This window comes from Leptidea sinapis, chromosome 22 (genome assembly GCF_905404315.1).
Source record: "Leptidea sinapis chromosome 22, ilLepSina1.1, whole genome shotgun sequence".
NCBI lineage: Eukaryota > Metazoa > Arthropoda > Insecta > Lepidoptera > Pieridae > Leptidea > Leptidea sinapis.
In genome coordinates, this window is record NC_066286.1 from 6,758,182 (window position 1) to 6,785,264 (window position 27,083).

The window sequence follows — 27,083 nt, forward strand, 5'->3', positions numbered from 1 at the left end:
GTCGCTCGCGATTTCAGCGTTACATTACAATAATTATTATAATAAATACATACATAATGGTATTTTATATCTACACAAAAACTTGTGTAGATATAAAAAAATTATGTGTAAACACACATAATTTTTTTTATGACAATAAGGGACGAGACAAGCAAGACGTTCAGCTGATGGTTATTGAGTCGCCCTGCCCATTACAATGCAGTGCCACTCACGATTCTTGAAAAATCCGAAAATTCTGAGCGGCACTACAATACTGCGCTCGTCTCCTTGAGACATAATGTTAAGTCTCGTTTGCCCAGTTATTGCACTAGCGACGGCGCCCTTCAGATCGAAACAGGATAATGCTTTCACATTACTGCTTCACGGCAGACAAAGGCGCCGTTGTGGTACCTATAATATAGCCGGCATCCTGTGCAAAGGATGGTAAAATATGGTTGTTGTTCTGAATATATTTTTTTCAGTATGTTTGAATTCCTTTAATTTTATATAAGCTTTGTAGGCTATGCGGCAATTCATTTATTATATTAGGTATTAGATTACTTAGCATTCTTGTACCTTGTAGATATTTTAGGATAGAAAATCTCTTGGGATTTATTAAATTTCGTAATTTGCTGGGTTTTAATACTTTATTAAAATGATTGTTATTTATTAATAATCTTGCAGTGTTTAAACAACATACCATGTTTATATTTATTACGATTTATCCAAATGTTTGGAGTTTTCTTTTATACAATTCGACACGTGTTTCGCCTCTACACGAGGCGGATGCCTCGTGTAGAGGCGAAACACGAGGATTCAGGACATGTTGACTCCCCAAAATCTGGCACGAGACTCGTCGAATTGTTTAAAAGACAAATATTGGCGGAATTAAAAATAAAGAAAACTTTTTGAAAAAGCTTTACTTTCTTTAGTATTCTAAAGAAAACCCTAAACATTTGGATAATTATGGGTTTCCGCAAAGTAACGACTACCTCAATAAATTTTATTACGAATAACTTCATAGGCAATAAATTTAACATTTTCAATTGAATTTTATAAATTTCATTAATATGACTTTTATAAGTTATGTCATAGCCACTGAGGCCATAGTTAATATTAGAATCTGCCAGAGCTATATATCTATCTTATAATTATAGATGTATTCATCAAATGCCTTGCGGAGCAGGGAAGGGTTGAGGACACACTTAGCACAATCATATTAGTTGTGTGTGTTATGGTTTATGCCCATAAAATATCTCCAAACCAACGTGTTCAGTTAATAACAAAACTGGAATAAATAATACTTACAAGTCCTCTAGCTTAGAAATAGGGACAAAAGCCTCCATGTCGATGTGTTCTATTCTATTATCTTCGAGGTCTCTGAAACAGTGAATAATATTACTTTAGAAAACACAGAAAATGTCTATTGTCATAGATGTCATGTCATTATCATGTACTACACGGCCACAGTATCTTTTGACTTCAATTGAATGTGAAGTCTCCTCCCTTCCCCATTCACCCCCTCGTCCTGATGCAACAGTACGGTTTGTAGTTTCATTACCGTTAGGTATATGTCGTAATATTTTCGTGCTATAAAGCGTTGTTTTTCAAGTTTTTCATTTTGACTTTTCTTGTTAATAGTTCTGTAGTTTCTATTGTTCTGTAAATAAAAACTTTAAATTCGAATTGTTTGAGTCCTACAAGTATTACGTTTCCCAAAAACTATTTATTTATTATGTATTTTTTTTATTTTTAACAGAACATGAAGATAAATAAGACCTCGTTTCATATAACAATGGCTAACCAGTGCCGGGGGAGATTGTAGCTTGTCTATATATTCTTAAAGCACAAAGGCGGTGTTGGAGATTTTATTGTTTATATATATGATATAACCACAATATATATCGTTCGAAAGGTCTTGATGAGAAATGCGTTGAGTTTGGGTTTCTAGGCCGTCGGGATCAAAAGATATTAAGGTTCAAAAATTTTCCATAGAAAATCCGGTTTACCTTAACCATAGTCAACATCTTCACACGCTTTAACTACTATTTTTACTAACAATTGAAACTGAAATACTATACTATATGCTTAAACAGGCATGAATACGCAAAAGACGAGCAGTACGTCATTAGTTTGAATTAAAATCTCAAGTTATCATCATTTCAGCTGAAAGACGTCCAGTGCTGGACAAAGGCCTCCTCCAAAGATCGCCATGACGATCAGTCCTGCGCTGCCCTCTTCCAACCTATTCCAGCGATCTTGATCTGTTCATTGGTCCATCTTGTGGTGGTTGGTTGTCCTACCAATGCTACGTCTTCCCGAACGTTGTCACCATTCGAGGACTTTACTGCCCCAATAGCCATCTGTCCGTCGAGCTATGTGCCCTGTCTATTCTCAAGTTATAATCGTGTACAAAGACAGTTATTTCCACAAGCACTTAATATTATATTCGGAACATAAAATTAATTAAATAGCAGTTTGGAAACTGCTGATCCGAGTGCAAGATGAGGCGGAACAAGTAATTAAACGTTCATTTATAAAGTTCGCTGCAGTTCTCTTTGTAGCGCTCGGAGACCGTATTCTAGTTAACTATGCTAAATAGGATTTTGTGCAATCACAAAGTTAACATTGCTTTAAGAAAGTTTGCGTCTGTCTCTAATAGGAATAAATGCTTCAGTGTTGAATGGAAATTGTGGAGTTAACTGCAGATTGAGTTCACCTTGTCTTTCTTTGGTCGTGTGTTGAATGAGTTTTGTGATAGAACCGAGACTTTAAAAATAATAATAATAAGGGACGAGACGCGCAGGACGTTCAGCTGATGGTAAATGATACTCCCTGCCCATTACAATGACGTACCGCTCAGGATTCTTGAAAAACCCAAAAGTTCAGAGTGGCACCACAATTGCGCTCGTCACCTTGAGACATAAGATGTTAAGTCTCATTTGGAACACAATAATGCTTACACATTACTGCTTCATCGGCAGAAAAATGCGCTATTGTGGTACCCATAATATAGCCGGCATGCTGTCACCTGTGCAACGATGCCTCCCACTAGTGCCCTTAATCGCCTCTTACGACACCCTTGGGCCTGGGACTTCCCTATTCTTTTTACACCCTGGGAAAGCACAGGGCATTTGTCTGATGGCAAAATAAAACAAAAATATATCCGGTCAAGTATAGTGCATGAGGGTTAGTTCAGATACAGGGTAAGTCCGGTATTAATTAGTTGTTTTTGTGTCACACCATAGTCAACTAACGCAACGCATCGGTAGACGCGGGGAACGAAAGCGTCCAAAAGCGAGCGGAGAACAAAAGACGTTTTGTGCTATGTTGCCACTTAAAAAAAGTTAAGAATTCGAATTATCTATGTTATATAATTTACCCTAATGCACCTTACGAGTCGGACTCACATACGAAAGGTTTCACACCATTGTAAAAGATATACAATAAGAATATGTATTTATATAATTTTGAGACAGTTATGTTTACGCAATTGTTAGTTATTTCAATGGCAGCCATCTTAGAAAACGTCATCTTGGTCTTTCAATATGTGTTGTTATTTATATATGATCACGTCCGTTCGAACCAGCTGACCCGTATATATATATATTTCTTTTGTGCGTCTGTTGTAACTGAACTCCTCCTAAACGGCCGGGCCAATTTTAATGAAACTTTCTGTGAGTCTTCAGGTGGATTCGAGAATGGTTTAGATTCACAATTGAACGGCCAATATATTTATAGCAATCTCCTGCACGTACATTAACATTATAATTTATAAAGTAAAATAAGCGACAAACATAATTTGAACACTAGAAATAACTATAAGCTTATAGTACCCCCTACTAGGCTCTGTAAAATAAACAATTCTTTTGTATGCGATAGTATTAAATTTTACAATAAATTACCAAAAAGTGTATCTGAATTATCAATAAATAAATTTAAATCTTTTATTAGACGCAGACTTATGTCGAAGGCTTATTACAGTATTGAAGATTATGTAAACGATATTACAATATGGAATTAAATAGTATTATAGTTGTTTTTTATGGATTATATGGTTCAGCCTTGTGTTGTTTCACTGGTTTGCATTGTTTTGAAAATATGTTTAAACTTTTATGTAATTAATATGTATGTAACTGAATTGTATTTTTTGTGATTGACGTTGACGAGCAGCCTTTTGATTTTATGTCAGTAAAATATTTTGACTTTTGACTTTGAACTACCTCCTACCTAAACGGTTGGACCGATTTTGATGATTTTTTGTGGGGTCCATTGAATTTGGGATTGGTTTAGATTTTCAATTCCGTCCATATACTATAATTCTCCTGCTCATGTGTTTGTTAGTGAACACCTCCTAACGGCTGGATCGATTTATCAAATTTAAGACGTGTGTACAGGACAACGTCTGTCGGGTCCACTAGTTCTCTATAAAAATCTGGTTGCGTTACCGGTTAAAAGTAATGGCTTGACATCATTATGTCTTCCAACAATTTTATTATAAAAACCAGCCCAATAATTCGGGTTGTGTAACGTTAAGGAAAAAATCATCATAATTTATAGCGATGCTCAACATGTATGAAATGTTTTCGCAACACAATGAGGCTGCAAACACAGATGAAAAACAACAATAGACGGAGCTAGAAAACTAGCTTAATTTTCATTATGGCACCTCTGTCTGTCTGTCAATACTTCACAGTTATACATTTTTTCTAATCTGCGGTGGAGGAGATGAATACAGTAAACATTTTATCCCAAAATAATAAATTCAAAGAGAGGCTGATATAAAGCAATTTGTCGCAGACGATATCGAGCTGAATTCTCTTATTTCTCTATATACTCTAGTAAGCATATTATTAAATGTAGGTTTTATCCCTACAAATTTTGGGCTTAAAATAAGTATTTATTGTGCTCTTTTTCATATGTTGCTTATAATCTTCGAATATTTAAGGGTTTTATTCGTATAAACTGTTATGTTTGTTCCTACAAACATAACAGTTTATAAATGATACATAATTCCTATCAACATTCCTATGTTGATAGGAATTATGTATCATTTATGATTTTATAATTCTTTAGTTTATTTAAACTAAAGAATTAAAAAGAGCGTGAGTGACCACGAGCGTGAAATTGTTTTTATAACATATCCCAATTTTAGGTAACCTAATTGAAAGACACAGGTATATTCGAAGTAATGCAAGCAGTGACCACAGTGACCACTTGTTGTGAATTAACACACAACAAAATGGTGGTAAATGTTAAAATGTATACTTTGACACCAAAAACATCAAGTGAAATAAATTATTTGATTTGATTTATTTAGGAAGCTCTGTGTATGTTGTTCTTTAGTCTATGGTCTGAAGATAATTATGGTGATCACTTACGGCTATCTGTCGATCGCTCAGCCTTCATTCTTCAATTAGGTAACTTGTGTTTTAATGTAAATTTAGTATTTTATTTAGATAATGGTATATTTTGACGTTGTTAAGATAAAAGCTTGCTAATGGATATGAAAAGTTGAAAATATTAAAATGTATATTTTAATTATTGTTTAGACTTTCGATCATTACCTATGTAAGTGGTAATAATAGTTATTGATTATACTACTAGTAAAATATTAATTATATGATTTTTAAGTAAACAAGTTTTTCAATGATAGCAAGCAATAGCAACTTTTACCAAGTGTTACCACTGCATTTAACTGTTATTGTATGTGCACGCTTGCAGCTAAAAAGATGTCGCTTTTATATTCAAAATATATGTTCTCAGTGAGCCGTTCCAAGGGAACAATTGTAATTATTTTAGTTCGTTATAATTTGAATGCGTATCTTTTGTTTCTGTTTCTGTCTCCAATAGATTATATAATGGAAGTAGGCAACAGCTCCAGCGCTGGTCTTTCTTCGCTTCAAGAACGCTACTAGTTCCTATTACATATATACTATTGAATGTTTTGTCAGGCAGTTCTGTTATCGTCGTAAACAGTAAACTCGCTTTCCTTTTATATCGGATTATATCTCCGTTAGGTGTTCTTCTCTCTCGTACGCTTTGTTTGTCTTTACGCTAGTATATTGTAAGTCTTCTGACGAATAATCGATTATTACTACCATATCTATTAAGGTAAGAGTAGTGTAGACGATAATGTAGTGTGGCAATGTTACAAAAATGATTCAAATTGGATAATATAGCAAATATAAACAGGTTATTTCTAAGTGATATTCCTCCCTACTGGGATTAAATATACAAATTAAATTTGTAACCAAAATTTATGAACGATACGGGACTCGAACCCGCGTCTCTCCGGTTCCGTTCAAGCGCTCTTACCAATAGACGGTTTGCGCGGGTTCGATTCCCGCACCGTTCATAAATTTTCAAATTTAATTTATTTAATTAATCATATAATATATAATATAACTTTAAAGATAACATATTGTTAACATTAAAAATAGTTATAAAAGTTGACCAACAAGGGACGGGTATTCGGGTTCCGTCTGAGCGCTCCTGTTTAGGTATGAAAGAGCGACATCTCAAGTCGATTTCCTATTACGCAATTACGGGAGCAGGTTATCAACTGTAAAGTAGATGCTGTAGATGGAGCCACAACCAGGAGAGTTGAGCAAGACATACCAAGATATACGATTCATGCGTCACTCGAACGGTTGGCTCAGTTGGTATTAGCGCTCGGACGGAACCCGAGAGGTCGCGGGTTCATACTACTATCTACTTCTACCATAAATTCTCTGATTTTGTTCGTCGGTAGCAAGTATCTTAACTTACAGTAGCTGCAAGCGAGGAGTGTGGATGAAGGCATCTGATGGTATCCACTTCAGTCTGTTTCTGGCCAGTAACAGATCGTGAAGCTTACGCAGACCCTTGAGGGCGTTGTCACCTATTGACTTAATGTCGTTGTCAGATAGCTCTCTGCAAATAATTGAACATTTGTTTTACGTATTTTTATGACAATGAGGGACGAGACGAGCAGGACGTTCAGCTGATGATAATTTATACGCCCTGCCAATTACAATTCAGTACCGCATAGGATTCTTGAAAAACCCGAAAATTCTGAGCGACACTACAAATGCGCGCATCACCTTCAGACATAAGATGGATGTTAAGTCTCATTTGCCCAGTAATTTCATTAGCTACGGCGCTCATCAGACCGAAACACAATAATGCTTACACATTAAAGTGGGTACATACAGGTGAAACGTAACATCAAATGTAATATTCTCCCAATTGCATATTCGCTGCAAGCGTGGACGAATAGGGCGCTCATGCAATTTACTACAAACCTCACTACGAAGCAATTCAGCCGAGGATGCGCTCCTTTGTATTCGTTCAAAAAACCGTCAAATTACGGGTCGTTCCGCGCGCGGCTTGTAATGCTCGTAGCGGGCACGTGAAATGCTCGTTTCTCGCGCACATGACGTCCAAATTATGAGAATGGTTACAAAGTGTCTTACCTTTCATGATACATTGCGTTTACGGCGAATTCTGTCATTGCATGATACATTTCTTGTTACAATTCGCCAGTCTGTACGCACCATTACTGCTTCACGGCAGAAAAAGGCGCCGTTGTGGTACATAATTTAGCCGGCCTCAAAGGAGCCTCCCATTGGGGTACTGGGGCGATTCACAAATTGAAGCCGATATGTACGTGATATTATAGTAAGTCCATCATTATACGTATCTTCAATAAAAAATCCAACAAATATACAAGAACTAAGTTATTTTCCATTAATATCTTGATTTATAGTATCGATAATGCAAAACAATAATTTTTATTTTTTTCAAATCATAGTGCAAATTGTCAGTTGTGAAGACATCGCCTTAAATAATTTATTATTATCTAGAAAATCTGTAATTAAACAAGTCGTCTAAATATACAAATAGTATTTTTTAATTATTTTCACATTAACGACCATGAATTGAACGACGTTTCGTTGTCTCTGCAGGTTATGGCCCCCCTGAAAACGTTGACTTGCAAAGGCAACGAAACGTCGGGTTAAATGAATAATACAGTTGTACTTTTTACACAAACATCGTAAAATGAATTTACTTAAAAATGTTACTTTTGATATTGTAGAGGTTTCCAATACTCACAACACTCGAAGCTCGGAACACTCGTGAAGGTCAGGAACGCTGGTCAACAGGTTCGATCTTAGGTCTCTGCAAACAAAATAATACTGAGTGAACTGATTTATATTATGACTGCAATGACGCTCTGATATATAGAACGTCATTGTATGACTGATATGATTTATATTTATATTGGCACGGTGCACTTAAATCACGGGAATTTGCCCGCGAAGGTTTCGGTTTTTGTTTGAGAACCAATTGGAAAGAAAATTAACTACATACATTATTATTATTACATTGTTATTTAGAATTCTAGGAGTGCACCGCTATTTCGCGGTATAACTACAGTCCGATCACACTTATTTTTTCCCTCTGACTTGATTTTAATTTTCCGCGCAGTAAGCATTACTATTTTACAGCTCTGAATAACTCTTTTTAACCGACTTCAAAAAGGAGGAGGTTCTCAATTCGATCTGTATTTTTTGTATGTATTTTTTTGTATGTATGTAAACCGATTACTCTGAGATTTATGATTCGATTTAGGTAATTCTTCTTTAGTTCGATGCGGAATATATGCCATTTGGTCCCATAATAATTTTGCATAGTTTGACCCAGTAGTTTTCATTTTAAGAAAAGTTTTTTAAACGTAGTTTTTTTATTTCGGTGCTTATTATAATCAAGCCAATAAGGATTCAACACAGCGGCAGAAAATTGTGCTATCCAAATTTTTGTGAAACGGAAAAGGTTATTACTATTACGGCTAGGTACATTAGAATATGTTCGTAAACGTGAAGTTGCCGGGTATGTAAAATAGGGTTACCCCCAATTGATTTTTCCCGGTATCAGGTAGTCTGTAAGGTCAAAGTACTGTTCGTAATAGCGATGGCTGGAATTGTTGGAATTTCAGTCACAGTAATACTAACTAAATATCACCAAGATCTGCTTTTAAAATTGCGACCCCCGAAAATAATTTGTTATTTATTTATTGCGCGATATTAGTTTTAAAAAGCTTATTACATAATATATAAAATCACCATTGAATTGAATTATTTAAGCTGCAACAGAACTATTAGTTCAATCACCAAAGAGCGAGGTTACGGGAACCAAAGATGAAATACAAATTGATCTGTGTACAAACCAAAATGAAATACAATTGACGTACACTGTTAGAAAATATGTCCCAACTATATGTATTTACTAGCTCACCTAGCAAACGATGTACTTATTTCCATATAAAGTAATGAAAAGAAATTCAATAATTAAAATTTTTGGGGTATAAAAAATAGATAAAACCGATTCTCAGACCTACGAAATATATCACTCTACAATTATTGTATTAGATTGCCATCGTGTCGATTCGAATTCGAAATCGATTCAACCGTTTCGGAGGAGTTTGGTAACAAACACCGGGACACGAGAATTTTATATATTAGATTATGTAATATAGTTCAACAAGAAGGATTTCATTTGAATTTTTTTCATAACCTGTCCGCCTTCATCGCTTCTATTCAAACTAAAATTAAAAATTCAAAATCATTGTTTTTATTTTAATATAATTTATCATTACGCCTGATAATAAACCAATCAAATAAATCAATTAAAGAAGTTCGGATACCCTAGGGGAATATCTACTCTCTCTCGTTTGACAAGCCCGTTGGCACAGTAAAATTTAGATGACATAAACGTATCGTTATCGGTAAAGAAGGTAAAGGCTCACTTTCTAAGTCAAGTATAGTAGAGAATTTTTTACTAACAGATTTTCAATGTAAGTATATAAGCATTTTTGTTATAAGATCCACAATTTATTAGAGTTTTTTATTTTGATTCATTATATTTAACAACGAATTCGCAATGCTGCTGGAGCTGCCCCACTTCTGCAGTGCATCTGGTACGATGAGGTTAGCGTAAGTCGACTGTTTTCATGCCACCATCCGACATAAATCAGTGTCACTGTTCCGCAGAGTGCGGGTCAGCTGTAACTTCATCCGAAAAACCATAACAGGTAGATACGATTTTTTTATTATGAGTTGTATCATTCAAAGATACATCACTGGCAATGAACTTGTCTATAAATACTAACATAGCTATAAGTATATTTATATTTTTCGATCTTACCAACATGCTTTAGATGCATATTTTGCAGTAGGTATATATATTTTGATGCAATCGCAGCGTTTCTTTTGTATTTAATATAATTAAAGTTAACCAGTAGTATTAAATTATTCAGGTAACGAGTTACGTACGAGTTTCATTTGACATTGACATCATAGTAGTCCTCTATACATTGGTCCTTCGAGCCGGATGCATCTCTTAAATTCTTCTTCATCTCTTCTCAAATTATATTTAATTTTGTAAATTATTATTTATTTTCAGACAAACTCTTGGTATTACACATTTAAAATGAAATTTTATTATTTTATATAATAATTTTACTTTTAATACAGAAGTACGGTATGAAAACAATCATGGTAATACAGTATTTAGGCTGTTTAGGTGTCACTAGTCACTATAAGAATTTTTGTAGTTGGGGCAATATGAAGGAATTTTATACTAAATCTCAAACATACAGTTAGCCCACTGGTCAAAATTTTTTTTTGGAAGCGAAGGAACGAAGGCTCTAAGGTTTTACGCCAACGTCCTAAAATGCTTTCGAGTGAATTACTTCTCAAACATCTGCAAAAAAGTTTGCATATATTACTTAGAACCCCGATACAAAGCCAGTAGTGGAGCTATCTTAATTAAATTTAGTAGAACAGTGTTGTACAGAGAGAGCATGTTCGTTATCGCAGCGAGTGTTGCCAAATCTCATTAACTCCGCCCACTGGTTAAATGTAAATAACTGTATTCAAATGTAACTCAATTATCAGGAGGTTACCTATCTCTGAATTAATCGCGGTCACATGCAGGGACACTCGTCACCGAATATCCCACACATTATAAAAATACAATGCAATTTCTAATTTATCGATAGGCATTTAGGCAATGCCTATCTTAATAAGAATCTAAATTAATATATACCACTAGTGTAAGGCAATTTAATTTCATTATTCTATAACAAAATGTCTATAGAACATTCACTTAGGAAGTTTTAGCTTACTTACTTTTAAAACCACAAAATAAACATGTCGAGAGTAAATCACAACGTCTCGATCTCTTCGCGTTATGTGTGCAATACATAAATATTAAATTATTAAGGTAGGTACTTTTATCTACAGTGCCTACCTTGCTAGAAAAGCAATGAACGCCTCGGATTGCCACTCTGTATTTCATTGTTAATATAGTACAGTTTGTAGGCTCTTGTTTCCTGACGGGTGTGTGTGAACCTATCTTCCATCGCGCGCTTCGTCATTTTACAGCCTCGGATAATTTATACGTCTAGCCTCTTGCTGTTAGACAACTAACTGATAAAAACAGGCCAGGTTTATTTCTTTAGTGTGCGTGACAAGTTACGTCTTACACTCGCGATTTGTATGTAACTTTGTGTTAGTGTGCGTGCATTGCTCAAAATAGAGTCAACCTCAATATTTATCGACGCTTTCAAAGCTGTCAGTCTATCTGCAAGTAAAAATGATCTAAGATTACAGTATCTCGTTAGTAACCCCTTGAAACTTTTCTTCTTCTTCGTTATACTCTTGGCAGAGTGGTCGTGGTCATCACGAAGTGACATCTTTTGGGACGGATGTGATTCGCCACTTTTCCCTGCTGGCGGACAGTCTGATGCACTTGAAATTTACGTTTAATGAAACCCAACTATACATCCAAATCTTTATGGGTTGTCGTAAAAGAATGCAAATAACTACATAAATGGGAAAATTTATTGAAATAGGCGTTATATCACTAAAATCCATAATAATCAGAATGATTGTGAGTAGTAGAGAATTTTACACTTAAGACAACTCATATAATTATAACTATATTATTATTAAACTGAGTTGTTACTTGTCCCAAAACTTAGTTAAGATTTTACTGAAAGAAAACAATCCGAGTTCATGTTCTCAAGAAAAATGTTTTCTTTAGAGTATTATATTATAAGAAGAGCTTAAGTCAGCGGTTCAGATCGGTAAAAGTTTTAGTAGATTCTGACTTATATAATTCATAAACATACAACATTCACACCTTTTTTCTAAACTCACGAACTCGTGAGTTTAGGAAAAAAAGGTGTAACTACACCAGAGAAATAACAATAGTGTCGCCAACCCTTATAAAGCGTCGATTAAACGCACGTATGAATTGGAAATGACATAAGCGAGGATCGAACCGGGCAACTTGATAAAGAGTCCACGGCTGTATCGATTAAGCAGTTTATTTAGCTACCCGATTTTCACCCACTTCACGAAAGAGGTAATATAAGAATTTTGTGGAATATTGCGGTTTTTTTAATGGAAAAAGGAGGACAAACCTGCGTACGGGTAACCTGGTGTTAAGTGATCACCGCCGCCCACATTCTCTTGCAACACCAGAGGAATGACAGGAGCGTTGCCGGCCTTTAAGGAAGGTGTACGCGCTTTTTTTAAGGTACTCATGTCGTATCGTCCCGGAAACACCGCACAAGGAAGCTCATTCCACAGCTTTGTAGTACGAAGAAGAAAGCTCCTTGAAAGCACTGTGGAGGACCGCCACACATCCAGATGGGGGGGATATCCTAATGTATGGCGTATCGTGCGGAGGTGGAATTCGGTGGCAGGAATTAGGTGAAACAACTCTTCGGAGCTTAATGGATGATGTAATTATTAATAGATGTACTTAAATGTAAATATTGATATAAAAGAGTGGCAATGAGTTTCTTGCTACTTCTTCTCATTAGCTCAACCCTTTACGAAGTAGCGGTAGATTCAATAAGAATAATATTTTATTTTTTTTGTGACATTCATAAGTGTCATTTCCGTGACCTACGTGAATAAACTGATTTTGATTTGATTTGATTTATAGTCAACTTACAGTGCTCTAAGTTGCGGCGTGTTGTTACAGAGATTGGTTGGCAGCTCCCGGAGACGAGTGTGGTCCATCCTCAGGGTTCGCAGACGGGTGGTGCCATTCAGAGACGGCACGCCAGGTAGACCACGAGCTTCCGACAGGATCCTGGGAAGTACATACATGCCTTTACTTTATCGATATCATGATCATGACAGGCTTTGTCATACACGCTTAAATGTCAGGCTGTGACGTAGGACGGGTCGTTCCCTACCCTAAAATATAATCGAGGGAGCTGATGGGTGGCCTATGCGTGATCGGGAGCTACTTGTGATGGGAGGGTGATGCTGTTGCCAGCTGCTGTGAACTCTGCTTCATGTTTATAAAATTAAAGTTATTATATATTTTAATATCGCTAATAAAATGCTCGCAAATTACCTTTATTCATTTACGCTGTGTATGAAAGGATGCATCTACTGTACTCAATAACTCTCGTGTATTTACTGATTAATTTTCATTTACTTTTTTGACTTATTCGTGTAAAGCATTGAGTATTTTAAGGTTAAGTATTTGTGTTGCATCACTTTACATATATTGTAATTGTAAAACGATAAAATTGTAAATATTGATTTAAAGATGGTAGATGACTTTCTTGCCTCTTCTTATTAAGGCTCAACATTTTCCGAAGTCGTGATAAATGTTAAAAGAAAACAAAACTTTTGACATTCTTAAGAGTCATTTCCATGAAGAATGTCAAAAGTTTCATGTCATCATCATCACATGAATAGAGTGATTTTGATTTGATATGATTTGATTTATCCAAAATAATATTTATATTATGTTAATTTTTAGAGACTTACAAATGAAATGTTATATTTTGGTGGTAGTAAAGCAGGTTATGGTCGAATTTCCACCATTAGATATGCTGAAATACATCATGTTTACGAATTAATTCACGTCCGCTGTTCCAATTCATACTAAATCACTACTACCGGCTGATGGTCTAAAAGTCACCTCTACGGCGACACGTTTGAAGCAGCTTCACTCACTTCTTGTGACACAAAACGTTTTATTTCAAAATGCATAAAGCAATAAAAAGCATAGTCCAAACTGATTCCTTTAGAATTATTTTTGATGTCAGTTCAAATACTGCCACCGCTTCGGAAACTACTGTTGCTCTGAGAAAGAAGAAACGGCGCAATTTTAAACTTTGAAAAAAACATTCTAAAACTAATAGGATCTCTTGTAATTTTTTCTAACCGTATTTCGCATTTTTAAAGAAAAGTCCCAAAAAATTAAGAAGCTCGAAAATAAAAAAGTATTGCGTCCGCATTTTGAAAACCGAAAACAATCAGAGATGCGACGCAGGTTATATTTTAAACCGGTAGTTCTGTCGTCAGGTGAACGAAAATTCGGATGACGTAACTTGCCAAGGATGTATCCACACTGGTTAATAAAATGCGTCTGCAAAATTAGTAGGTGCGAATGATTGAATTATAAGAAAAACAAAAGGGTAAATAAAAAAATAACAATAAAAATATAAGCTTAAATAAAAAGACCTCATAATATGTGTTTTTCTATTTTTAATTTTCTTTTAAATGAAATAAAAAATACATAAATACTTACTCAGCTTTACTTTATTTTATATTTAATTAAAATAGTTTTCAAATCACTTTTACATAATTATCTAGATCCAAACGAAGCAAACTCTGTACAATGCGTGCCAAACAACAATTATATATTATATTTATTATAAGACAAAGATAAACGAGCATACTGGTTACCTGATGTTTATACTCACCGCCGCCCACATTCTCCTGCAAAGCCGGAGGATTCACAGGTGTGTTGCTGGCATTATAGAAAGGTGTACGCACTTTAATGACACTCATCCATATGGTAAGAGTATATATATAGTAAGAGTGATAGATAAGAGATAAGTAAGATAGTAAGAGTGATAGAGAAGATATTAAAGAGAGATATTTAATATAGTATATACTAGCTGACCCGGCGAACATTGACAATAAATGAGCAGATTTAGGATTTAATTAATTTCAATATTTTAATAGGATAATAAATATAAGGAAATAAAAAAAATCAAGTTCGTTAATGATTCTTTATTGGCTTTGTATTTTGGTGCTAGGTTTGCACTCTTCAGTAATGCACCTTATGATAGACGACATTTACCGTTTTATTATCATGCGCAAAAGCAAATAACGCAGATGGTCTACCATGTGAACATGCCACTTATAATTGATTAAACATGGGAAATGGATTCTAGATTCAGACCACAAACTTTCAAGGATTGGGCTTAAGATTTGAATGGTCAGGGCGAATGCGAGACGGATCGGAAAGGAAAGATTTGCGGGCTAACTCTTGCAGATCTTGAAGAATTGCTATTATCATTGCTGCATTGATCTCTTGACATCGACCAAGTTATTCCTCCATGTTGCCCATGTAGTATAATTGTAAACATTTATGCTGTGTATCTTCGAGAGGTTGCAATGATCCGATCCGATGGTGAATCTGTCCTTATATCTACAATATCAAAAGCAAAGTCCGTATTACTGATCTATAAGCACTTTTTTTAGAATTACCATACATAATACACAGGAATAAGTATAGAGAGTATGTTATTCTTAAACTGTATTGTGTGTAAACATATAAATAAATAAATACTTTGAATGTCCTCGTTCTTAGATAATGTCTGCCCCAAATGGGATCATTTGGAAACAAACATTGTATTTTTGAGTATTTACTAGAAAATGTCGAGATTCGGTAGTTTCCCACTCTCAAACAGTAGTAAGTACTGCAACCGTATCAAAATGCTCTTCGATTCAAATCAGTACTTCATAAATTTCTTCTTGTGCGTCGAAAATTATCTAGTTGTTGATCTCTGAGGTTTTACTGGACGATTTCGTATTGCAAGCCGATCCGTTTTACGGGCTGCCTCGCGTTGCTCTTGTGATTTATAGCACGAAGTTGATCCATACTAACGCGGTTCTTTTCAACTTCAATTTCTTGTTCTTCTTCAGTCCTTTCATTCGCAATGTTTCAAATCCTAGTTGCATTACGTCTTTGTCGGGAATAATTTGATCGTCTTGGTCGTGACATTGTTAATGGTAATATCGGCACAATAAGCTAATAGAAACTCGAAACAAACCCACCAACCGGTCAACTTGAATAACATGAGGTGCACTGTCAGTTGTATTTTATTACACATGTAGCGTGAAACTAACAAAAAACTTCATTGATTTCTTTCTATTCTCGAGATGTCATCAAAATGTCAATCCATACAAAATATATCAGAAAATAGCGCCCAAGACTGGCATCCATATGTGAGAGTTGGTAGCATGGAGATTTCATAAACTTTTTTCTTTATGTGCATACTTATTTCTCTATTTTTCATGATTTATCTGTACCCCCAATACTTTTTCCATAATAGTGCTATCCTTCTTTCCACTTCCTTGCCTATACAATTTTTGAAAGATGTCCAACTGTCCGAGATAAATATATTTTTTGACGTTTTCTATTCTCACGCTTTCCACTATTACATCTTTGGTTTCCCCATTGGATAATATTTTGGTTTTTGGTGTATTTAGTCATAGTCCTACTTTCTTACTCTACGTCATGAGCTCTGTAAGCATAATTTGCAGGTCATAGGCAATTTCGGCAAACACTATCGTTCGCGAAGCGTAAGTGGCTCAGAAACTCTCTCGGGTCTACTTATATACTTATATATATATATATATATATATATATATATATATATATATAAATATTACAGAACATACTTGCCTGACGGATGCCATAGCAAGGATCAGACGGCTAAAGTTTGGCTGGGCAGGTCATATATGCAGATTAGATGATTCAATATGGACAAAGAGGGAGACAAAAAAAAGATGGAGTGATATTTTTAGTTAATTTAGTACTAATTAATATTTAATTTGTAATTAATTGAATATCTAAGTTAATTTTAAGGATTTTAAAAATTGGAAAATAGTAGAAATAAAGGCTTTTTACTTATTTTATTTTTTAAATACACCCGAAAACGTCTATATATAGGTACATATAATACTCTGAAAGAAACAGTTATATTTACTATACACCTATCAGAATTCTAACTCTAGCTAAGCGCTCAGGTTCGCTTATCTCTTAGTACCTTTATTATATTTAGTTTATTTATTTAGTTTTTTCGTATAAAATTTAAAAATGTTGGTAAAGCAGTAGTTGTTTAGTTTAGTTGAGCCGGAGATGAGATGCATTACAGAGCCAAACGAAAAAAGGTTTATTATCGATTTAAAAAAAATATTTTGACTGCTCATTATAAAATAATATTTCTTATGGGGTAAAAATAATGACAAGTTTTTAGTACCAATATTAAAAGCTTAGAGTTTAGATATGCCAGCAACATTTCTGCATAGGTATGGTTATTTATTCTTCCACATGAAACAAAACTATGTCAGGCATTACTTTCAGGTTGATTCGACGTAGATACGATACTCTAAAGGTCTGAGACTATTCTTTGGTTTCTCTGGTGTTGCAATTAAGCGGTGATCAATTACCATCAGTCCCTCAATACAAAAAAAAATATATTTACGTATCTTTTACGCGGATAATGCGAAATCTCTATGTCTGTACTCATGTATGCAGATTAGCTACAAACTATTGGTAATACATAATTGTAATTAGCATTAATTAATCTATTTGTTGTGATTTTTTTGTAAAAATGGCTGTAAATTTCCCAAATAAAATAAAATAACTCATATGACGTAATTCACGTCTAGACGAGTCGCGACAAAATGGCCGAATGACCGTTAAAACTATTTTTTTTATTTATATACCGTTAGAATTTTTTAATACATAACTTTTTATTTTAAATATTTTAAACATAGATTTCACTTCACACTATACTGGAGGGGGATTTATTGACTAACTCCACGGTGTTACAAAATCATATCAACATGATTTCACCGAGTCCATCGTAAAAGATTGACTCAAACTTCAAAAAAATCTTATTTATTTAATGGCTAAAATACGAATTGCTGGTCAATTGCTTAAGCATGCGACAGGCAAGTCGCGTCGGTCGCAAAGTCGCACGTCATGTATGTGTCCGCGCCCTTACATTATTGTGAATAGTTCGAGTGCAGTTTGCAGCCTGCTCCGCGATGTATGTTGACCTCGTTTCACAAACTCGCTCTCTGATTCACTCCCGTATTGCCAACCCGATACCATGCATCGTTTAATTAGAAGGTAACATTATTGTAAATATTACGTGTGTTATCTTTTTATTAGGGCTCCGTAGCCGAATGGCAAAAACGGAACCCATATAGATTTGTAACGTCTGTCTGTCTGCCCGTCCGTATGTCACAGCCACTTTTTCAGATACTATAAGAACTATACTGTTGAAACTTGGTAAGTAGATGTATTCTGTGAATCGCATTAAGATTTACACACAAAAATAGAAAAAAAAAACAATAGATTTTGAGGGTTCCCCATACTTAGAAATAAAACTCTAAAATTTTTCCATCAAACCCATGCACTTCTTATAATTCGTAATTCTATAACCCGTCTTCAAAAATGATATTGAGGTTTTTGATATCATTTTTTTCTAAACTGATTAGTTTGCTCAAGAGACACTTCCAAAGTGCTAAAATGTGTTCCCCTCCTGTAACATTACCATCTAAACTTCCATCGAAAATTGGTTTAAACGAGGTCTAGCAATTTTTTTTTTTAATATGTCATAAATCGTAAACCTTCAAGAACTTGGCCGCTTTTTTATTGCATGCGAGGATACAAGTGACGACTATTTCCAAGCTAGAAGTTCGTATTTTTTTCCTATGAAATCAAATTAGTAATTGTTTTATGGTATCATATGATGTCCCTCAGACACAGATTAGAGAAAGATAATCTTTAAAAAAACACATTTATCCAGGGTTATAAATTGAAAAGACAACAGGCGAGAAGAAATTGCTGCGTATGGACACATTACTTCTTATGTTTCCTCTTAAGTTTTTCCTTTTTATATATTTTTTATTACAATAGGGCTATTAGCAACCCAACCGCTGGCAGCTATTTCGGTCAGTGGATCAGCCTAGTATCCAACGTGGAAATGCTGCCAGTATTCTTGGTACGATTTCCCGTAATAATAGTTTTAATTTAATGTAATCATAGTATTGTAAATATAGTTATATGATTTGTTTTATTTGAATAAATTATTGATAAGCTTCTACTAATAATTAATAATAGTTTCTTTGCGCAGCCTAGGTGGGGTGGTGGGCATCAAAAAAGTGCCTTTTTCTGCCGCGGAGTGGTAACGTGCAAGCGTTACTGTTTCGGTTTGAAGAGCATCATAGCTAGTGCAATTACTGGGCAAATGAGACTTAAGATCTTTTATCTCAAAGCGAAGAGCTCAATTACGATGCCATTCTGAATTTTGGGTTTAAATACGCTCAGAATCTGTATTCCATCGGGTGAGGCTGTTTGCCCTATCAAGGTTTTAGGTTATTTAGCCAGAGAATGTTACTTTACTGACATAAACCTAGAAAGACATAACGTAATTCAGCAAATCCCCAGCCCATCTTTATAGGTGACAGGGCCCGCTGTATGGCCATTAAAAATAAAATACCCAAATCGTTCTAGTACTCGGCAAGAGCGTATCAATCGCTAATAAAGGAGACTAGGGAGGTAGCGAATCACCGCGCCCTAACTTATCTCCTCCGCGATATGAGTGTAGGCTTAGTTACAATCTCCGGGAGGAGAAGCGACTTCAGGTAGTCCTCCGAAATGTGCCCAAAGAACTGGAGTATGTAACTTTACTGACATAAACCCAGAAAGACATAACGTATAACGATTTCAAACTCTTGTAAATCATATTTTATGTGTATAGATGACATTTTGATGATAGCAAATCCCTGAGATTTTTATTCAATAGTTAATAGTCATCCTAATTGCCTTTGAACAACAACCTATTTCGCGTAACATAAAAAATGTCACGTCAAGGATTTTCCTCTCATTCTATGGATATTGCGGCGGAAATTATTCATAGAATCGCGACAGGCCGACGTCGACACCGGACGCCGTGTCCTCTCCCCACCGACGTTGTAGCCTATCTCAATTCCCCCAGTACACATGTTCGCTACTAAGGCTGCGTTCTCACTCAGTTTACAAACACGTTTACATGATAAATATGCACAAATTTTTGAAATTCTACATCACTCCAATCCATTCGCAATTTGTGCTATGAAATGTTTATAATATTTTGATTGTTTTAAAGTGCATTGAGTTTACAATAATATGTATTACTTACAGTTACTATTCACATCATTTAGAAAAAAATATTTAAGTTAATGCACTGGTATTTAAATATTCTGCAGTATTCATCGAAATAAATATTGATCGACATATACATTTTATTGATATGGGAAGAGTTCAAGTAAAAAACTTATTTTATTAGCATGATCTTTTTGATTATATTGATACAATAATCTTTTCAGTTAATGAATAAGCTAATTCGATACAAAGTTATCTTCGAAACGCGTTATATTAGCGTTACCTTAAATGAGTTTCAATAAAATAATTTTGAATGGGATTAAAATAGTTGTAGTAAAAGAATTTAAAAAAATATAACAATTAAAATATTGTTTTACATGATTCGAAATTTGTAAAGTATAGGAAAATTATGAAGCACTTTCCGTGTTAAGACCATAGCTTAAACAATTAAAGATGTATTGATATAATCTGCACTTTATTTCCAATGAAGAAGATAATATTTATTGGAGTTTCATGCAATCTAATATTTATAAATGTGGAATAACCGATACATTTATATTGGATAGAAAGTGTAACGTGGACGAATTTAATACGTTTTACCACTCAGCTTTTGATGAGGCAAATACTCATAATAATGAATAATAAATTTACAATAATTGTGATATTAGTACTGTATACCATAAATTACCAAAAAAACAGCAGAAAAGTGTTTTTGGAATTAAACTCAAAGAGAGAAGTTGCAATTGATAGTATCTATACTATCAATATAGGATTTATCCTTTTATTTTAGTCGAGTAAGCGAGATTTAAGATTTCCTTGAAGGAAGAAGCGAATTTCCAAAAAAGGTAATGAGCACAATATTGAAAACGAACCAGGTATAGCAAAACTTTCAGTCATACCATATGTTTAATTATTTCCAGCAATAAGATGCGTGAGTTCAATAATGAACTTAACTGGGTCTAATCTATCCAAATTCCATAATTCTGCTGAAATGGCATTACAAGCATTAGAAAAGGGTTAGAAATTAAGTTTTCAAATGCCTTTGATAAAAAGAAAATTAGCGTATTAGCACGCTAATTAGAAACCAATTAGACTATACTCCAAATGTTTGGAGACCCGCTCTAATCAAAGTATAAATATCTATTAGAAGGAACACAAAATGAATTAATAATGAAGTTGAAATAGAATTTTAATGCCTTCCTGCTCACGAATACCACCTAAGTATAGAGATCAAATATTTTTATATATAAAGTTGCCAATTATTACATAGATTCACCGTAGCGTCCGAGTAAAATTTTATTTTAATATGCTTTCTAGGCGCAGTGCTCATTTAAGCCCAGTTTTATCAAGCGCACTATGTCAAACTATTAAAGCATTATTGAAAATTTCACCCACATCGTTATTTATTAACTCATTATTTTATTTATTTATATTATTTATTACTCAAGTACTACCCCAGTTTTGGTTATGGATTTTTGCTTCTTTTAGATTGTTAAATTTATATTTACGTTCGAAAACTTAGTGTGAATGAACCATTAGAAATACAATTTTATGTTCTTATTATGAACATAGTATTGAGCTCTTATTAGTAACGCAATGTTGGGGTCTTTAGTATCACTTTTGACATAAAATATTATGCTTTTGCTATTTGTAGGAATAAAATATTTTATAGTGAATTCTAGATGATGTAATCTATGCAAATAAGCACATTAACAAAGTTCCTAGTATTTATTTACTAATTATGGGTATACATACCTAATATATGCATAATATTAATAACAGGAACAATGAATAAAATTTACCACTTGGCTATGACGAGTGAGTATGCTATTGGGCGAAGTATAGATACTTATTTTTGCAAAACAGGATCCCCGAAAATGTAGTACAGTATGTTTATCTGTTTCGAAATTAAGTACAAAAAAAATACCACCGCCGGCTATGATTATGATTAATGAAGTAGGTAAATGTAAATTGAAATGAAATTTATCTTTAAAGACAGAACAGTCGCATTTATATTCAGAACAGTCAATTAAAAAATAATCGAATTTGAAACCATTTGAAACTTGATAATTTTGCTGAGTGTTCGCGATGAGCGAATATTTCTTTTGTTTTGGAGTCAAAGGTTCTTTTACTTGCATGAACTTATATGAAAGGAGTGAGATTCCTGCTTTTAACTTGTTTTAATGTCTTCTGGGCCTAATATAACTCATTATATTTTTGAATGGCGGACCCTGCGACTATGTTCGCGTACATTTCGGCGTATTATTTCAATTAAGGTCCTTGTAATAATCGTTTTTTAATAATTCTTGTTCATACCCTTACACTTACGGCACCCTTACGATTTTATCATATCAGCATTAGAAACTTTTCATTTGTTTCTATTATTTTGCTCAAAACAATTTTTTTTTTAATACGAATAAGAAAAATTGCCTTTAGTCAACTTGTTAAGTCAAAACTCAAAATCTTTTTTCTTTGTTCCATTTTGACCAAACAGCAGCAGCACATTTGCGCTTCGTATAAAGAATATTTATTACCAGGCCTTTGATAGGATAGTTAAAGTAAGTCAAATATGACCAGCTAGGTTGATGGTAGGTACCGATTACGATGAATAAATGTTTAATTTAGTATGTTGTATTGTACGGTTGTAAAGAGAAACAGTGCTCGTAAGCAAGCAATTCACAGGTCGCTAGGTTCAAATCCGGCTCGAAGGACCAAAAATATATACGGTTTTGTATGATAATGAAAGATAAACTGATTGAATAAAAATGTGTATAGCGAACTAATAAATAGATTTACAGTTATACTATATATACTGATCTCATATGTTATATATACTGATCGATACTCGTGAATAACTGTACGATAGATCGCGCGGAGCGCTGTATTGCAACTACTGAATTATAACAATGCATTAAGTTTTATAGCGAAATATGTGTTTCGCTGCGCGTTGATGTCAGCATAAAACTCAAAATATTGATTACATATCTTTTAGGTTTTCGAATTAATTCGTTTAGCCTAAGTTTCCACTATTCGAGACTGCAGGTATGTGATTTTTGATAAAACTAATCTAAAATGAAAGTTGAGGATAATGTATTAGTTATAGGTTGCCTATAAAAAACTGGCCGCAATTACCTGTAATTAACTTTAATATAATTAATTTCTGACATAATTTGCAATATATGTGTTTTTAATTAATTTTACGTCACTAAAATAATTTAATACAGAATTAAAAAAAGTGGTTGCCAGTTCTCAGTAAGCCAACGTTAGGGTTGCCAGGTGTAAATAGGTATAATTATTGTTAATTATTTTCAGTCACCTGCTTTTTTTTATTTTAATACAAAATTGAAGTTTTATCTTTACAGTTTATGATAATCCAACATAGATTATCATAAACTGTCAGTCTGTTGTTAAAATGGCCGCAAGCAGAGATTCTCGCTCCAGGTACGTGTGAACGTAAAATTTATTCAAAAAGTACAAGATAGCAGTGGGATCTTGTACTAGTAAGTTTATTCGACGTTCTTACGGTGAAGGAGAACATCAAAGTTGTTCAAAAATTGACCAACTGGCACTGGGCTTACAAGGGCTTGAAAAACCTTGGTTTTCGTGCGAAATAGGCCATAGTAGACGTCCAGTTGCGGAAATCTAGCCCGTGCGGAAAAATACATTTTGATTTATGTATGTTAGATATTTTAAAAGTAAATTTTGAGCAGTAATAGATTTATTACAATCTGTTTAATATTACTTTTGATGTCAATTAAATCGCTATCAGCTCTTTGGAAACAAATGGCGCTCTGCGAAAGAATAAATGATGCAAAAAACTTTCCCAGTTGAGTAATAAGATTAAAAATGATTTCTTTTAATTTGTTGAGAGGAAAAATGAGTGGCCATTTTCCCTAAATGTTTCCCTAGATGTTTTCTAATTAATTTTTCATCCTACATCAAAATTATTTTCAAATAAGGTATCATTGTTACATAGGCTGTACTAAAAGTATCGGGAATGGAATATTTTCACTGTTCCTGTCATATTAAAATCTTTTTAATTGAAAACTCCTTGGTTTTAAAAATCGAATACCATTTAATTTTTTTAAAAAAAGATTCCCGGTCTTGTCACAAGGTCTTCTCAAACTTGTTTAGTAGTTGATAAAATGGAATTGACTCGAGAAAACTCTAGAGCGATGATTTATTATGACTTTCGAAGTGGTTAAACACAAAAACAGTGTGATGAAGCCCCATCCAAAACCACAATTTATCGCTGGTTTGCTGAATTTCAACGTGGACGTGTCAAGCTCAGTGATGATCCCCGTCAAGGTCGTCCAAAAACTGCAGTCACCAAAGAAAACGTTGATGCTGTGCGTAAGCTCATTGAGGAAGATCGACATGTGACATACCGCGAAATTCAGGCAACTTTAGACATTGGCATGAGTTAAATACTAATAATCTTGCATGAACAATTAGGTGTAAAAAAGTTGTTTTCCCGATGGACACCGCTTTTGCTCTGTGAAGAGCAAAAAGCGGCTCGCGTTACTTGGTGAGTCAGAACTCTCGAAAGATTCCACGCAGGATCCTCAAATGCTGTATACAACATCGTATCAGGTGACGAATCCTAGATATACGTGTACGAACCCGAAACAAAAAACCAGTCACGAGTTTGGGTGTTCGAAAATGAGTTAAAGCCAACAAAAATTGTTCGTTCACGGAATGTTGCAAAAAAAATGGTGGCCACGTTTGTCTCCAAAACCGGACATGTTGCGACAATTCCTCTTGAGGGACAAAGAACGGTTAATGCAGAATGGTATGCTAGCATTTGTTTGCCACAGGTCGTTTCTGAACTCCGTAAAGAGAACGACTCCATCACGACAATGCGAGTTCTCACACCGCGCACAGAATAAAAGAGTTTTTAGAGCAAGAAAACATAGAATTATTAGACCATCCGCCGTACAGCCCCGACCTAAGCCCTAATGATTTCTATACTTTCCCTATATAAAGAATAAATTGCGTGTTCAGAGATTTTCATCACCTGAAGAAGCTGTGGACGCCTACAAAACGGCCATTTTGGAGACCCCAACTTCCAAATGGAATGGTTGCTTCAATGATTGGTTCCATCGTATGGGAAAACGTGTCAAATTTCACGGAGAATACTTCGAAAAGCAATAATTACATTTTTAAAAAGTAATGTTGTTCCTTGATTCCCGAAATTTTTAGTGCCGCCCTCGTACATCAAAATTATTTTCAAAAATAATATCTCATCGTTATGTGTCTCTCTGTTTTGTTTTTTTTTCGACATTTTTATTTTTGCAAAACAGGATCCCCGAAAATGTAGTACAGTATGTTTATCTGTTTCGAAATTAAGTACAAAAAAAATACCACCGCCGGCTATGATTATGATTAATGAAGTAGGTAAATGTAAATTGAAATGAAATTTATCTTTAAAGACAGAACAGTCGCATTTATATTCAGAACAGTCAATTAAAAAATAATCGAATTTGAAACCATTTGAAACTTGATAATTTTGCTGAGTGTTCGCGATGAGCGAATATTTCTTTTGTTTTGGAGTCAAAGGTTCTTTTACTTGCATGAACTTATATGAAAGGAGTGAGATTCCTGCTTTTAACTTGTTTTAATGTCTTCTGGGCCTAATATAACTCATTATATTTTTGAATGGCGGACCCTGCGACTATGTTCGCGTACATTTCGGCGTATTATTTCAATTAAGGTCCTTGTAATAATCGTTTTTTAATAATTCTTGTTCATACCCTTACACTTACGGCACCCTTACGATTTTATCATATCAGCATTAGAAACTTTTCATTTGTTTCTATTATTTTGCTCAAAACAATTTTTTTTTTAATACGAATAAGAAAAATTGCCTTTAGTCAACTTGTTAAGTCAAAACTCAAAATCTTTTTTCTTTGTTCCATTTTGACCAAACAGCAGCAGCACATTTGCGCTTCGTATAAAGAATATTTATTACCAGGCCTTTGATAGGATAGTTAAAGTAAGTCAAATATGACCAGCTAGGTTGATGGTAGGTACCGATTACGATGAATAAATGTTTAATTTAGTATGTTGTATTGTACGGTTGTAAAGAGAAACAGTGCTCGTAAGCAAGCAATTCACAGGTCGCTAGGTTCAAATCCGGCTCGAAGGACCAAAAATATATACGGTTTTGTATGATAATGAAAGATAAACTGATTGAATAAAAATGTGTATAGCGAACTAATAAATAGATTTACAGTTATACTATATATACTGATCTCATATGTTATATATACTGATCGATACTCGTGAATAACTGTACGATAGATCGCGCGGAGCGCTGTATTGCAACTACTGAATTATAACAATGCATTAAGTTTTATAGCGAAATATGTGTTTCGCTGCGCGTTGATGTCAGCATAAAACTCAAAATATTGATTACATATCTTTTAGGTTTTCGAATTAATTCGTTTAGCCTAAGTTTCCACTATTCGAGACTGCAGGTATGTGATTTTTGATAAAACTAATCTAAAATGAAAGTTGAGGATAATGTATTAGTTATAGGTTGCCTATAAAAAACTGGCCGCAATTACCTGTAATTAACTTTAATATAATTAATTTCTGACATAATTTGCAATATATGTGTTTTTAATTAATTTTACGTCACTAAAATAATTTAATACAGAATTAAAAAAAGTGGTTGCCAGTTCTCAGTAAGCCAACGTTAGGGTTGCCAGGTGTAAATAGGTATAATTATTGTTAATTATTTTCAGTCACCTGCTTTTTTTTATTTTAATACAAAATTGAAGTTTTATCTTTACAGTTTATGATAATCCAACATAGATTATCATAAACTGTCAGTCTGTTGTTAAAAT

General features: G+C 34.2%; 2 protein-coding genes across 3 annotated transcripts in view; both read right to left on the reverse strand.

Moving 5' to 3' along the window:
• Positions 1-27,083, reverse strand: part of LOC126970838 (protein cereblon) — a 272,220-nt gene that overhangs the window by 110,711 nt on the left and 134,426 nt on the right. The window lies entirely within an intron of this gene.
• LOC126970792 (lutropin-choriogonadotropic hormone receptor) overlaps positions 1-27,083 on the reverse strand; it is a 197,520-nt gene that overhangs the window by 12,237 nt on the left and 158,200 nt on the right. For both annotated transcript variants that reach the window (XM_050816891.1, XM_050816890.1), the window contains 4 exons: positions 12,991-13,131; positions 8,077-8,142; positions 6,751-6,894; positions 1,288-1,359 (listed from right to left, as the gene is read on the reverse strand). In XM_050816891.1, the coding sequence (XP_050672848.1) occupies positions 1,288-1,359; positions 6,751-6,894; positions 8,077-8,142; positions 12,991-13,131 (423 nt within the window). The remainder of the gene's footprint in view (positions 1-1,287; positions 1,360-6,750; positions 6,895-8,076; positions 8,143-12,990; positions 13,132-27,083) is intronic.